Here is a 16527-nt window from a genome sequence, read left to right as displayed (position 1 = left end):
CGCGAGCCTCGAGGCACGGTGCATAAGCGAGGAGCGTACTTATAACGTCGTTCACAGTGATCCCAACGAAATTCAAACCACTCTTTCACTTGACAACCCGACCGAATGTTAACCCTGGTTTTACGAGCGTCCCCATTGGCCGGCAGGCAATGCGAACCCGGCTAATATAATACGAACTTATAACCAAAGCCGAAACCTAGGAGCTCGCTCTTGCTTTTATGATCTTGCTCGTTTTTAAAAGTTATCGTTATTTTGCTCGCTTACGGATGAAATAGTTTGTTCCCGTAAATGGGCTAAAGGAAGCAAAAGTCTGTGTGCGGGGCTAACCACTAAACTTGAATTGACAGTAACGCGAACCTATCCTTCTCTCCTAGAGAGAATTGTACACGCAACTCTGTACGTCTAACAATTTTTCTCCTCCTAGATATATTGCCAGAGCAGGATGATCAAGTTTTTTTTTTATGAGAAGGAGGAAATGCAGTGGGGGGGAAAAAAATGGATATTCACATAGAACAGTATGTTTATAACCGTCCTCTTCCCGTAGTTGTAGTGTCTTTGTTCGCATAATTTTTCCTAATACGTAATTATTGTGTGCACGCAGTATATTATTTCGCGTTTTCAAAATGAATATTAAAAACAAGGATAAGAATTTATTTAAAATTTAAAATCATCGAGAACGCGGTTTATCCTCCGTATCCCGTTTATTTCTCTGTAAGTCCCTCGAGGTTCACCACCCAGTTCGACAATAAACGCGTTAATTGATTTACAGTGTATATGTTCACGGCCTAATTATCGGGTTACCTACCAAAGAGCGCCTCTCCTCGTACACAATCGACGATAACGGAAAAATAGCGTGGCACTCGATAATACAGAAAGTCAGTATCCGCCATGACGTCATGGAGAGATTATGCCCCAACTTTAGGGGTGATTACGGCGAATATATGGGGTTATAAAATTTGACTTTACGAGTTTGCATTTTGAGGCATTGAGTACGAGCTTTTAATAACGCATCGCTAGTCATTATTTTTACGCGGACGTGACCTGCAAAATCGCAACGCGCGATCGTTGCTTCACGACGGACGTCATACACGCAGCAACTCTGAGTCCCGATATTCACATCTAAAAATGAAATATAAGATAATGAGATAGTTGCAATCGGTGATTTTTTTAATCGCTCATAATTTTTTTTGCGTACGGATGCAATTTCTATTATTATTTTTGAAAAGACGAATTCATTAGCACGTTAAAGGCTTACTATATGCATATTTTTAAATATAATTTCTACTTGTATTCAAACGTAAAAATTGCTGTAAACGTAAACATGCCGTTTAAATATATATAATTTATAATCTATGAGAGATTATATAAAAAAAATATGGTCAAATACTTTTTGTACGACGATACAAACGTCGTGTATGCAAGGACCAATTGGGAAATGAGAATTTCAAATTCAACTTATTTCATGTTTATTTTACTTCTTCAATAAAATAAAATATTTGTCAGCGTTTAATTCTAAAGATGTTTGATCAGTTGTAAAGATTAATTTCTGTTGCGCACGATTTTGTGATAGACCAAAGAAATTCACCAAATAGCACGTACGAAGATAGGAACCGTGATTAACTAGACGAATTTATGGCTTTTTTATCATTTTCTTTGTTTTGACAGTTGCACGGCTCTGTAATCGGCTGATTACGAAGTCTTTCCTCTTAAATGAGATTTGATATCACATAATTAAGCGTGTAATAAATTGTTTTAAATATTTTTTTTTTAATTTTTGACTACACAGTTGTTTTAAAATAAATTTAAAAATAAATGTGTATCTTATATTTTTTAATGTGTATCTTATATTTTTTCACTTCGTATTTTCGCTTCTGGCTATTGACCGTGAAATTTAGAAGATACTCTAGAAAAAAGAGAAATTTAATATCGATTTTTAACTGTCTTCTACATATACGAACGAATCATTTTCGAAAACTTAATCAGAAGAAAACGGTTCGCGGTTACATAGAATGAGACAGCAAGAGCTCTCTCGTATTTTCGTATCGATCATCTTGAAACTTTTACGACCGTAGTTTTCTTTCGGTGTCGACCCTCTAACGAAAACCCTGCTCGTAAATCTCGTGAAGACCTCTGCGTCGGTTTTCTTTCTTGTTTGGTCAGCGCGCGATGACATTTTATTCGTATTAACATTTACAAATTCGGCAATCATTTTCGTAGATTCTTTTATGCTTTGAATCGGAAGAAATGAATTCATTACACATAAAATGCTTTTGAAATAGAGCTGCTGTTTTCAAAGAGTTCACGTGCCGCCGTGAGGTGGCATTTATGATATTCTTTGGGAATTATAAAATATTATAGTTATAGTATATAAAACATGTTATACCATTTTTTTCATATTCTGTCAAACGGAGCATCATATTGAAAAGTATATTTTTAGGAACATATTCTTTGAAATTGAATGCAGCTGACCAAACGCGTCTATAGAGCTAAACGTTGGCGCAAAGCGTACTCTTGTTTTATTAAAAAAATGGAATACTATAAGTTGAATTTAAAATTCTCATCTCTTGATCTTCTAATCAATCTTCGTTGACAAGAAATTTTCTTTGTCGACGCACATAGTCACACATAATTATACTGAATATAACTAAATATAATCATACCTAAATTGCGTTTTAATGAGGATTAATAATATAGTTTGATAATTTTAATGTTGTCTTACGTTAAGGTTAAAAACATGTATGACTTATTACAACAACTGCTGCGTCGCGAGTCTTATATCGACGATCGAATTTATAGGGATCAATCTATCGGTCATGGTATGTAACAAGTTGCCTCTTATCCATGTGTTAAATAGCGACAGCTTTGAAATTTTCGCGAATACAAACGAGACTCATTAAAAATAAAAATAAAACTAGATTATGTTTAAGATGGGATTAATTCTTTCTTTATCGAGATTCAATTCAATATCGAAAAATCTTAAAAAATTTTTCATTATTTTATTAAACTTTTTTTTTTGTCTGAGCACATATTCTCTGTGTATTTATATTTTCTAATAATGTGATACATATATAGGTTTTATAAGAAAAGTATTTCTTTTATTGTTACTTAAAATATTTAATTTTTATTTATACACACAGCTTCCAAATTTCTAATTTAAATTAATTCGGCTATGATGTTTTGCCATCGTGATAATTTGTCAAACCGACCGTGATATTCATAGCCATTGCTACGCGAAAGGTGTCTGTTTTATGGCTTTATCGTATAAACACTATTAATAGGCAATAAGTTTGCGATTAGTTCAAGCTGGATAATAGCTGCCCCCACACAAGTGAATGTCTCGATGTATATTGCTGGAGAGGGTAAGGAGAATATAATTCGTGATTAAAACCAACGCGATGTGAATGGTTATATTGCGCCATATCGGTTTTCACATAACATTTCTCAACATGATTAATTCACCATGAATGTATAGATAATTAATACATAAAAGCGATAGCATTTTGTAGAAGATATACCTACCTTTTTCTTACCATTAGAAACATTACATCTCAAAACGATTGAAAGAAAAATATAGTTGAGTTTTATTAATATATCATGTTGGATACTAATAAAATCTCTCGCGTGCGTAAAATCAGATTATTCTTCTAGTATTTTGTTAAAGTATTATGCATATTTATTTCTATTGAATGCGCGTTTATATGCTCGCTCAAACTTGCCGAAGAGTTTCGCAAACGAGTTTTCTCTGTATCTCTGTTTTTCTATTACTATGGTCTCTTGCCCTACCTCGAGCTGCTGCCACGACTTACCAGGCCCCATTTTTCCCCGATCTCCACCTACGATTTTGGGACTACATTGCGGATTTTCTTGAAGATAGAGAGCTGGCCAGGAGATTTGAGTTCTTTCTTGTGATAAAATATTCAACTTCCAATAAGTTGGAATTTAACAATTATCCCAAGAGTTCAATTTATCATCGACCTTTATTGAATTTTATTATCTTTCTTTCTCCCTATTTCATCTGACTTTTCTCCTTTTCCTTGAATTTCTTCTCTTCTTTTCTTATCGTCCTTTTCTTATTGTACATTCTTCTCTGTTATTACGATTTCCTCTTGAATATTTTCCAGATTTCGTCCTTTTTGCATGCGCTTTTGTTTTGTGATAAACATTTTAAGAGGATTCACGCGTTTTAGTTTTTAACATTGGCGCGTTTTCAGATTATAAATCCTTCTGGAATTTTTGTTTAAATAAAAGTATCATATATTTAATATAATCGTATCATAATCGTATATCCGTAACGAATGTACAAAATACGATTTGACAAACCGATGTCGTGTGGATTATAATTGAAATCTTTTTTCCTTGACTTTACGACGTGAGTATCAAAAGCCTGTTGAACGAATCTTTCGTGTTAGTGACTTGAGTCAAACCGTTTCCCGCATTGGTTTGACTCATCTCTCGTTCTCTTATGATGAAATCCTTTGTCCCGATTCTAGTTATTACCGTCGTGCCACTGACGCGAAAGTTACGACTCGTCGCCGGCGACGATACATACAATGCACGATGGCAAAATTCGATTCTTTTCCTTCGCTTGATGTATCATAGCGCCGATGCGACGATGCTATCGAGGTTTCTCTATTTTTCACGGTTTCGATTCGATCTATCATTCGAGACACACTTATGCTGAAAGAAAGATTGCAGACAAGAGACATTTTCGATATCTCCTATATGTTTTATGCCGGTGATGTCTTTTCACAAAATGTGCCCGATTATATTTTTTTTATGAAATAGGTCGATTTAAAATCGCAAGTCCTTTAGAGTCCAGGTGAGAGGCAAGCTTGTTTGCAGCTTGTTCGAGAGTCTTTAGTGATTGGCTGAGGAAGTGTGTAAACGCCCTACACAGACACGACAGTGCCGCTGCCACGGAAGAGATGGATGCTTGGTTCGTGCCTCCTCCCACCTTAAATCCCCCCCTCGCTTCACTCTCGCTAGGTTCTCTTTTACGAGGTATGGGGTTAAATGATCTGTCACTTTCTTCTCCTTGTACCTCTTCCTTTATTCAGGGCAGCCTACGACTTACAAAAATGTCGTAAAATATTATGACGCCCAGTGGTTGACGACGATCCGACGACAGTTCACATACTCGTGCACGCTACTCGAGCACACAAATATATGCGACATAAAAATACGCGAGCGCTCGAGCCCTCTTCTTTCTCGTATCGTTCCTCTCGGTCGATGCTTACTCGGGCGAATCTTGAGGAATGTTCAAGAAGAACGGAGGAATTTACGGCGGAAACGAGCGGAGGGCGCTTCATTTTCATTCTCGCGAAGCGCCGCGCGAGCCAACTTCGCGTGTCCGAAGAGTCCTAAAATCTTTACGGCCGCTTCTACTCTCCTACTCTTCCGAGAGGGCAACGATCTTCGCGGCATCTCGAGCAGTCTCCGGTTGTGTTTATGGTTGCTTCGTCTCCCTAGCCCCACCATTTCGCTCTTGCATCCTTCTCTCTTACTCCTCGTTCTGCATTGTAAATCGTTCATCGTTCGTGCATCGATAGGCAACGGTGTCTTATAGTACAATAGTAGCAGCTCATACGGGGCAAGACTTTGACTCGCGAAACATAATGTCATCAATTTCGTTGTTGAAGATTCAGTGACATGCAATAGGGTTCAACTGCAGTTTTCTTCTTAAAACTCATTATGGATACGCGATTCAATTTGTTGTAATCTTGTATAAGATATCAACGTGATACGCTGGCAAAAAGATTTTTTAAAAGAACCTACTGAGAAAGATAGGATTTTTCTCTTATTTTTAAATGATCGTAATTGTACGAAAAATTTATTTAATTTGGTATTTTGTATATTTGTGATTAACTTATTTCATTTATAAAATCCTCGTATTTCAGATAAATTTAATACCAATGTAACATTAATAAGCTATGTTAAATTTGACCGTTTAATTTTTATGCCGGTGATGTCTTTTCACAAAATGTGCCCGATTATATTTTTTTTATGAAATAGGTCGATTTATCTCGCTTAGCTGTCTGCAAATAGCACTTTACTTTTTCACAACTTGTAGCACGCGATGCTTGACAGACAATCAAATGTGACGGTTAAATTTGACCGTTTAATTCAAACGTTTATTATAATAAGGGCTATTTTTATTTTATGCTCGCGAATAGTATGACGTCACAAATTACAAGCATATGAAAGACATTAACGAAAAACCGACGTTATGCCGTCGACCACCTACGTCGCTAAGCGGTCTCTCTCGACAAGATACTAGAATTATATTCTTCCTTTCTCTCTTTTTTTCAATTTCTTCCTTTTTTGACGAATCGAGAGTAAGCGCACGCTGCTTACCTTCTTCGTGTTTGCGCCACAGTGGCTGGCGAGCAAGGATTTTATGCGAACGCTTGACAGGATAGAATTTTACTGCTTCCGAAATGTCGTGTCTCGTAAAAGCCGCCGCGTTTCACGACCGTTCCTTCATTCGACTCTTTCCGCTGAAACTTATTGTGATTCCGCGTTGACTATTTTTATAGGCGACGGAGAAATTATATGTTGCAGAGAGAAAGAGAGAGAAAGATGCTTTGGTTATAGTATTTTTATTGAAATAGGTGGGGTGTGTGGTGCTTTCTTGCAAGTGTGTAGACCGGAGGAAGAAAGTAAGATAATCGATCTACAACTCCCCCTGCATTTAACGTTGATATTGACGTTTTGGATAAAATTTGATGGTTTAACGAGTGCCATCGCATATTGTTATAATCGATATTGCATTGATTGTCGGAATTGTATTACATGCTATGATATCAACACAACGTGCTACTAACTTTTGACTTTCCTACTTACAGATTTAGCAGATAATTTTGAATCAATTATATGAAAAATATAGAGATAATATCTTTAATGCTTATATTATAAACGGACTTTCTTATATTAACAAAAAATAGATTTTACAATCATATTATGATATCAACACAACGTGCTACTAACTTTTGACTTTCCTACTTATGTTAGCAGATTTCAATTATGCACTGCATATTTTATTTCATGCTAAATCATTCTAGTTTTCGAGCATTAATATATCGTTTGCATCAATATATTTTTTGCATCATACAATATTATAAAAGCTGGCCACGTTTTTGGTTACGTTGACATATCTCACGCGTTTCTCGTCAACAAAACGGGTCCCTCAGTCGTATCACGACGACAGCGCTTGGTTTCGATTACGCATAGTGACACAACGGTATCATTGCTACAAAGCTCATGTCCGTACCCACAACCCCTGTTTGCCACGTATGGTGCAATGTCGTGTACAACGCGATACTGAACCGCGGGTCCGCAAGCGAGGGAGGCACGTATGCAATACGAGCTCCTCGTTCATGACAAGCTTGAAATACGCGAATCCTCTTGGTTGACGTGTCGACGTGCTAAAAACGGTTGCTACTGCTCTACCTGCTATCTAAAGAGACCTTTATCATGCATGCAACGGACTGGTTTATTATTAAAATATATTAAAATAGTTATAAGTATAATATTTTGATAATGTTTTTGATGAACTAAAAAAATTAATTGAGAAGTAGCAACAGTGTTTATTTTTAAAGTTTCTCCATCAAACTTTGTATGCGTATTATTTCTTCCGTTGAATCATACAATTCGGAAGTAGAATTTATAGTGAAATTATTTAAGAATACGAGGATATGTAACAAGAAATTTTACGATATTTCTGAAATCTTACAAACCTTTTATATGACTCGGACGCACGATTACATTCGATAGGAACAAGAAGCAATAATGACTTTGGAGATTAAAGTTTGCTGGTCGATTCACCACGTAGAATTGAACTTTCAGATTTCTCAGGTTAACGTTCATGCTGATCCTGCGGTCTCGGAAACGGTTTACGAGCGGCGCGTTTCTCATAGTTAGTTTTTTACGATGTGCACTTCGACCCCGAGAAATTTTTCGTGGTACGGGTTAAGGAACACGTTTTACGAGGATCTAACAAAGTCGGCGGCGGCGGCGTCCTGCCTTCGTTAGAGTCGAAACTGACGCGGCACCGAAGCTTAACGAGCATTTTCGTACGATCAAAGAGCCTACCATCATAAAACTCGTATAATTATCTTTGTTGGCCGGGCAGATCGATGCTTGCTAATTATTACTTTTTTATGATCTAACGGTAGTTGCGAGCCGGATACAACAGGTGATACGATGACTGACGTTCGGATATCAAAGAATAAAGAGAGAATATATAAGGATTAACTCAAGCATACACAAGTATTAACGCAGCAACATAAAATGCTTCGTTTTTATAGCATACAGCAATGATTATTAATAACATATATGTATATATATAAATCTACATAATATTTTTTTATATATACATATTGCATATATTTTTATGGTTTATTTAATATGCATCATCTATAGCATCTTTTCAGTTTTATAATGCAAATAGCCTGGATGAATAATGGAAATATTTATAATGCTTGTTTTTTATTAAACAAGAATTAAATTCAACTTAATAGAATTATTCCATTTTAACATCGCAGTAAATAATAGCGCGGTTTTAAAAGATATATTTTGAAAATATTTAGTTAAAAGTATTTGCCATGCGCTTTATTACATATATATGTGTTGTATTTAACACACAATTACAAGAAGAGTTTTTATGCTACTTAAGATAACGATGTCAGGCGCAGTAAATGTTTTAAGTTGTTTTTATGACAGTGTATGTTTGATTGTAAAACACATTTTTATTTTGTTATTATTCAAGTCAATTATTGCTTTGATAACTTTTCTTATTAACATGTTATGGTAAACATTTATTATTAATGTTTAATTTGTCCGTCATATATTTTAACTTAATAGAGATGGACTGGAATTACTTTCATTGATCACGTACGCACTTTGTGCAAATGCAACTGCTGTCTCGTATCTTATCGTAAGTTTGTTATCAGACACTACTGATCGCATTTCCTAGCTTCTACGGTTTCACACGTGTGTGTACACATTTAATCGTTAATCAATGTAGGTACAAGACTTGATATGAATTGCTTATCTTAAGAAAAATCTGCAATGCTATTCTATATGGCGTATTACCTGCTTATCATATATTAAGTATGTATTTATATATTTTATGAAATGTATATATTTATATACTTTATATTATATTATTTGATTTTTATTGTTACACATATTTATTTGCATAAAAAACAAAACATTTTCGACGAATCTGAGAGATTTGCGTGCAAAGTAATGAAGCAGATTTTTAACTTGTGCACAATTAATTACAGTTAATATTTCTTGAGTTTAATTATGCTTTTCAGTAATTCAATTTTGCGATATATCGAAAATATTTATATTTTTTCTTATGATAACAAATAGTGGATATTAAATAATATGCATACTATTCAATTATGTTAGTATCTTTATAGCGCCGATAGTGCTCTAATAAGGCTATATTTTTGTAGTTTGTGCTACTTTTATTGCGCTTTAAGGATACTTTTACTGCACGAGTCAAGGCAACATTTTCTTACGATAAAAACGCAGACCCAGTTTCAAATAAAGTTCTCAGACATTTTATTGATTTTCCAAGGATATCTCTCAGCAAATGATTGATTACGCCTAGACCGGTTTCAATGTAGAACACATTTTTTTGGTACTATAATATTTATGGAAATTGTTGTCGATGGAAATTACATGATAACGGCTGTATTTAAATATCAATTTATTCCATCATTTTATTTTTGGATATCATGTTTGCTCTTAGCATACATCTTGCGATATCTTTTGGATATTTTGCATGCATGTTTCTCCATTTTTTAATATTTTTATACTGAAGTGAAAAATACGTTATTTACATTTTGATAAATTTTAATACGTAAATACTATTGCACATTTGTTACATACATTATTTACGATGTTGTATTATGTATAATATAATGGAAGTTACACATAGAGATAGTAAAATTATGATATGGTTTTTCGAAAAATGAAGGCATTCAATAATTATAGAATTATATGCAATTAAATTAAAAAAAGATAAGAAAATGTCCTTTATTTGTAATTATTTTATTTTGGAAATAAGTAAATTAACATACATATTGTGTAACTCTATAATTAAAATAGTAGGGTTACGAAAAGATGTTAAAAAAAAAAAAAATAAATAAATAAATAAAGTAGCAAGATAGAATTAACGGCTGTGTGTGTCTTTAAATACTGACAGCAATATAAAATTATCTATAGCCGCTAATATTTCATGCACAGATCGTTTATTCGAATGAGACAGGTCAACCAGAGAGTACGTGCAACTATTCATAACAATCGTCATCATCGCGCTGCGTAATCATTCTGTCTTCTCGCGTTGCGAACATTAGAGACACGTCCAAATATTATCAGACTGATTTCATCGACCCAACGTTCTGCTCCTTCATTTCTCTTCCGCGAAAGAATTCGTTTAACGTTCGGATAAAAAATGAATATAAACACCGTGACGAGATACGCTGACAGTCATTCATTCTTTAGCATTCGTATCGCGCCGTTCATGAAACCGAAACGATATATCGTTTGTATATTTCCTTTCGTATTACGTAATCGATCCCGTCGCCGATAATACGAGCACAGTCATGTCGATTGTTGAGAATCGCGTAGCAACGAAGGCGGATTTAGATCTGTGATAATGCGCACAACATTATTCTTTCGACGACGTATAACTGATATGAGGGGGGGGGGGTTGATATATGAGAATTATGTTCGTATAATACAAAATATATAACGACATGTATAAGCTGCTTAATTATATGATTATGCAATGTGATAGCGCTATACATTAATCTTTTGTTCATCTTTGGAGTGAAAAAATCGATATACATAAACTATGATGTGTGGTCAAGTCATGTCTACGTTATATATTTTTATCTGTTCATCAAGCATGAAAATACAACGTTAATTTGTTTAATCACTTAATTAGGGTACGGATTTCATCGATAGAACGAGATATTAAATAAAGAGGCTGGATAATCATATATGTGTCATTCACGCGTCCGCTTCAAGAGTCAAGGGTTGATTAAGCTAATGGGTCAAGCTGCTATATTCGTGAATCATGTTGTGACGTTTTTCTTTTCGCGCATCATAATTTGTTCCTCGTAAAACATCATTCAGTAATATTAATGTTAGATAATAGATGATCGGAAAATGAGAACGAGAAAGATCTTAGAATGCCAATGCGTCAAAGCCATGACTCGTGCGATGCGTGTATGATGACCATTGATGAAATATATCGGCGGATGGGAACAAAGTCGAGAAGCGCATACCCTCCAAGCTCATCTCTATCTTCTCTTCTTCCTCTCCGAAACCCTTACTCGTCCCGGCTCCTCCCATCGCTCTCTATTCTTTCTCTCTCGCTCTCGTCGCGTACACGTGCTGTAGCGCACACGCGCGCACAGCAGCACGTGGTTGGCCGAGTTCACCTGCGTGCGTAAAAGAAGGGAACCAACACCAAGCGTTCCGGCGGCGCGGCACCTGCATGCTGTTGTCTATTCTGTCGGGTCGCCGCGCAGGTCGGATTCGGCAAACAGGAGAGAGAAAGAGAGGAAGGGAGCTATCGGAGTGGGGTAGAGATGGTGTGAAAGCGTGGAAGAGGAAGGGTGAAAGCAAGGGAGGTAAGAGGGGACCATTTCCTTATTTTAAAAACGATTCAGAGAAGTCTCTGGTAGAGGCGGAGCCATGGCGACTAGATACATTGCCATTGGTTGGCGTAATGTCTAATACATCATAATATAATGTAACAACGGCCGGAAAACTGATGTCCATGATTCTGCGATCGATTGAAGGTTCCGCGATATTTATTCTCTTCTCTGATAGTATCAATATTCAAGTATTTTGCGTTATCCGGATACATGATTATTTCGAATATTGTTCAGATATTATATGGGCATTGGTTCATTTTGATATAATTAAACAATCGAATATTGAGAAATTACATGGAATACTTTTTAGTTAAATTAGATCGAGTTTTTCGGCTAATCGGCGGCCTTCTAAGCATAACAGAGTCCCAATTCTTGAACATGTATGAACAACTTTTATATATGATTTCTATTTGAATGAACATTGTTTTCGCGAGAAACGCGAAAAATTCTTAGAGTTCTTATGATATAGTGTCATGGGTATCGTAATTATGATAACTAAATGAGATTACTCACATGAACATTTTATTACATAAATTCGAGGATGATTCGCTCTAGATTAAAAGCTACGAGGAAAATAAAGGATGAAAGTTTGATATTTTATATGTGTGTGTGTATATATTCGATATTTTTATCTACATGCTCGAAATATATTTGTTAAAAAAAAACTTTAATTTCTAATTGTTTATAAAGTAGTTTGTAGGTGCTTCTTGAAGTATCTGCAAAATTTCCGAAAAATGACTTCTCAGAAATGTTCTTTCTGATTGAGAATCAACAAACTTATTATAAGAAAAATCTCGCTATAATTCTCAACGCAAGTAGAAAGCGCTACAAATTGATTCTTGTTAAGAAGCAAAAACAAAAGTTGTCAAGTTTAAAGAATTAATATATTGCAGATAGTTCTATTTCCCAATGAGATTACTGATCGCTTACGATGAAATGTTTCACATCTTACATGTAGTTTTTGTTCAATTTAAATAATGTTCAATTTAGATAAGAATTTTTAATGGATAAATTTCAGATAACAATCTCAAGGATTTGCTGCACTATACGCTGTACAATTGCCTGGTATATGACTATGTACGCGCGAACCCCATATCGACCTTAGTGAAGGAAATCGGTGACATTATCTTCGAATATGATCGTAGCTCAAGCTCAAACGAAGAAAATAGCTTATACGAAGCTCAAAAGCGTCTATTTCCATGTAAGTATATTTTAAATATTGAATGTATTTCTATCGAGGTAAGTCTTTTTACAGAAAAGATAAAAAGGAGTATGTGCACAAATGCACATATCTCGACAATAACATAAAAATGTGTGTTTTAATATATGCTTTAGTATATATATGCTATTATAAAATTAATCAATTATAAATTTACAAACTCTTGATCTTAATTTTTGAATCAATATAGAGTTTAAAGACAAAATTTACATAATATTATATTTTTTAAAGAATGCTTTACTACACAAGAATAGATGAAAAATATTAAAGCAGAGAAAATAATTTCAAATATAAAAAAAAAAATATTAAAATTTGAATGAACTAGACTATATATTTATATAGTAAATACATATAATAGTAATTAAAACATTTTTTTCTTCATAGCTCCAATAATTCGTCATCTGAAAATTAGTCGGCGAACTATTGCGCTGAATGTAATTTCGTCATTCGTACATTTAACATATTCTCTATTTTCATTTATATATTATCTGTTTCCACCTTGAATCATATATAATCGTTAAATTTTCCAAATTTAACTCCGCGTTTTTCTACTTATTTTCAAAGTTCTTCATTGGCGTTTACATTACTTTTTGATAGCGCTGCTATTACAGTAATGAAATTATCACATTCTGATTTTGATCAAGTAATAACAATAAAATACTTGTGATTATATACATTGAAGTACAAGTATTAGTTATGCATTTCATAATGCAAATTTATGCATTCAAAAATACGAATTTAATGGGAACAAGCTCGGCAACGACTCGAAGATCTCGAATATATTTGCAGATATTAGAGTGATAAATTATATAGAAGTTTGTACATAAGAGAGAGAAAGAGTATATTAAACGAACACTTATTTTTCGAAAATCTTGTTATTCAAGAGATCGCATAGTTACATGGTTACCTGTCTTTCGTATTTTATATCATGGATTGTGAAGATTTCATATCGGGGCAATTTATAAAAAAATATTTTGTTTTTTTTGTAAATTGCCCCCATATGAAATCTTCAATCCATGATATGATATTTTTTTTTACATCAATATATTAAACTCGAAGCAGACTTTGCAGAAGAAACGTTACGATAAATTTCATTTATCTGATATTTCTAAAACGCTTGCGACTATCACTTTGACGATGAATCACGCATGTTTGTTTCTTTCTCTCAAAAGTCGTGTTAACTTCAATATAATTAAAACTCTGTTTTTATATGAGAGTATATGCTCTTCGAAATATCTGCATCCGGGAATTATCTGCAATCGTGTTCTGGCATAAACAGACGTCTCTCGATAAACATTGCAACATGATGAATATCTTTGCTGCAACACACGAAGATAATCTTTGAAAAATTATTGGTAAGAAAAGTCGTCGAAAAAGGTTGTGGTTTTCTCGTCTCGAAAGAAAAATTTCCGATATCATCTCTAGAAGATGTTACCTGTCCGTACATCTTGAAGATCATCTGAAAACCTGTTTGGTATCGCGGCGGTGTGTTTAAAATATGCTTCGTACAGCTTGCAAATCTTATGTGCACGCCCGACATTTATAATTCCGCTGCGTTCTATCGGAGTGATATGCCTTACAGAAAGTTTCTCTGGTCTGCTGTTGCACACGTGATTGTGTGTATGTATATGTGCGCGAAGCGTGATACGATAACGCGTGGCTGACAATTATCTACGCCTGAAGATGGTCTTTCTTGCACCAGCAATCGTGTTTGGAATAATAATGTTGCTTGCAAATAAACGACGATTTCGTATGATTCGACCATTGAAATTGGATAATATTGTGCTCTCTTGCAGAATAATCGAAGACTATACAGATGAATAATGTTTGCACACGCCCAACTTATTTTATTTATGCCCCCTATTACTTTGATAATAGAATGATCTAAAAAAAATCGCTCCGACGAAGTTAAAAATAATTTAGTTTGAAAGATTTTTACGGTTGTTAGTAATGCATTCTATGTGCAATTTAGAACAGTCCTTTCGCTGACATACAAAAGAACGTGTTACCATTGTTTAAAAATATGCACTACTGCTATTAGTATCGCTTAAAATACTCTGTAATAAATACGCGCGTCGTCATGTCAAATAGAGAAATTGTTGCCTAAAATTTCTACGATTATAATGTTAATCGTTACATATTTGTTTTGACTTTACGTGTTAAATTCTTCTATTGGAAAATAGCCAACATAACTGAAAATGTAATTCTCTCGTTACTATGTTCAATTTTCAATTCACATAAGCATTCAAGCTAATTTGCGTATTCTAAAAGGATATGATATATGGATAAATGGATATTTAAATAATGTTTCTTATGAACAAAAGAAGACTAATCTCGATGTTTATTAATTCACTTTAATATTATGAATTTTCGCGACTCAAGTTTGCGAGAAAATAAAGACACTGAGATTAATCGATAAATAAAATACGCGCTGTAGATTCGGTTGTCTCATCCTGAAGCGAATAAGAAGCGGCTCAAGGCATCGAAGAAAGGTATGATGTTCTTGCTAACCATAACCGTGGATAATCTGCACTCGGACAAAATTCTTCTCTTCTTTCATCGTAAATCGCTTCGGTTCCGGATCACTGATTATTCGCCCAGAACCGTTGCGAGATACTTTTATTTGATCATCGATGGTTTGCGGCGGTACTAAATTTATAATATCATTATTATGCTCTGTATCTCGTACTGAGTAATGAAGTTGTTGACGATTAGTATCAACGCAATCAAGCACGTGATGTGCATATCTAATGAACCTCGTGACGCAGCTTCATACAGATGTCACTTTGTATTTTCGCGTGAGGCCAAAGACGCTAGTTTTAATTTATATATCTTTCCAATAGCATAATATCTTTTATATAATTTAAATTTATATTAGAAATAGATAGAGAATCTTCGAAATTAAATTTTGTAATATGTGTTTCATTACACGAGACGTCTTAAAAAAAATGACCGCATTGTTTTTCAAGAAATCATGGAATTTTGTTTTATTAATTTACATTCATTTTTTTCATAAACAAATTATTGAAATTATCGAAGGAAAATTATTGAAATCGCTTGTATGTTCTGTAATTTTTAACATTGCATATCTTGGCAATTGAAACTTTCACCATCAGTATATCACAGATAATCATGAATTATGTAAACGCCTGAATACTGTGTGGTGAAAGTGTTAAGTATTATATTAAAAATCTCTTAAGAAGAATTCATTTAAAATGGGATAGAAATAAATTTATTCTATTATATTTGCGCGTTTTTGAAGTTTAGTTAATTTAAAATTATTTACTTTTTTTTCGCGCGCGCTGCTACTTCAAACTGAACGAGATTCTTCTTTCAAGCATTAATTTTTAACAAACTATCTTTCTTATTTTAAGATACAGTAATACTTAAACTTTCTAATACAAAACGCAGGCAAAACTACACATTTTTAACAATATATGCACGTGCGTACAAATATTTCAGACTGAATGAAGAGCTTTTTTATATTATTATTAACAATTATTATTTTTAATAAACTGTTTCGATAAAAATACGATTGTATTTTACACGGCATAACAATGGAGAAGAATGCGTGCATTCCTTAAAACTAAATTTATAAGGGAGAGACAGTTAAGCAGCTCAGGAAAA

The 16527-nt window shown here is 34.1% G+C and overlaps 1 protein-coding gene across 5 annotated transcripts in view; it reads left to right on the top strand.

The window, feature by feature from the left end:
• Positions 1-16527, top strand: part of LOC115234481 — a 66710-nt gene that overhangs the window by 19376 nt on the left and 30807 nt on the right. For 4 of the 5 annotated variants that reach the window (XR_003883921.1, XM_029805601.1, XM_029805602.1 and 1 more), the window contains exon 6: positions 12700-12882. Coding sequence is in view for 4 of the 5 variants with exons in the window: in XM_029805601.1 (XP_029661461.1) it covers positions 12700-12882 (183 nt within the window). In the remaining variant the exon portion in view is untranslated. Of the gene's footprint in view, positions 1-12699; positions 12883-13284; positions 15873-16527 lie in introns of those variants that run through there. The other variant, XM_029805603.1, reaches the window with a different exon arrangement.

This window comes from Formica exsecta, unplaced genomic scaffold, assembly GCF_003651465.1.
Source record: "Formica exsecta isolate Colony F162 unplaced genomic scaffold, ASM365146v1 scaffold2, whole genome shotgun sequence".
Lineage (NCBI taxonomy): Eukaryota > Metazoa > Arthropoda > Insecta > Hymenoptera > Formicidae > Formica > Formica exsecta.
Note: the sequence above shows the minus strand (reverse complement) of the source record. Positions and strands in the feature narration are given on the sequence as shown.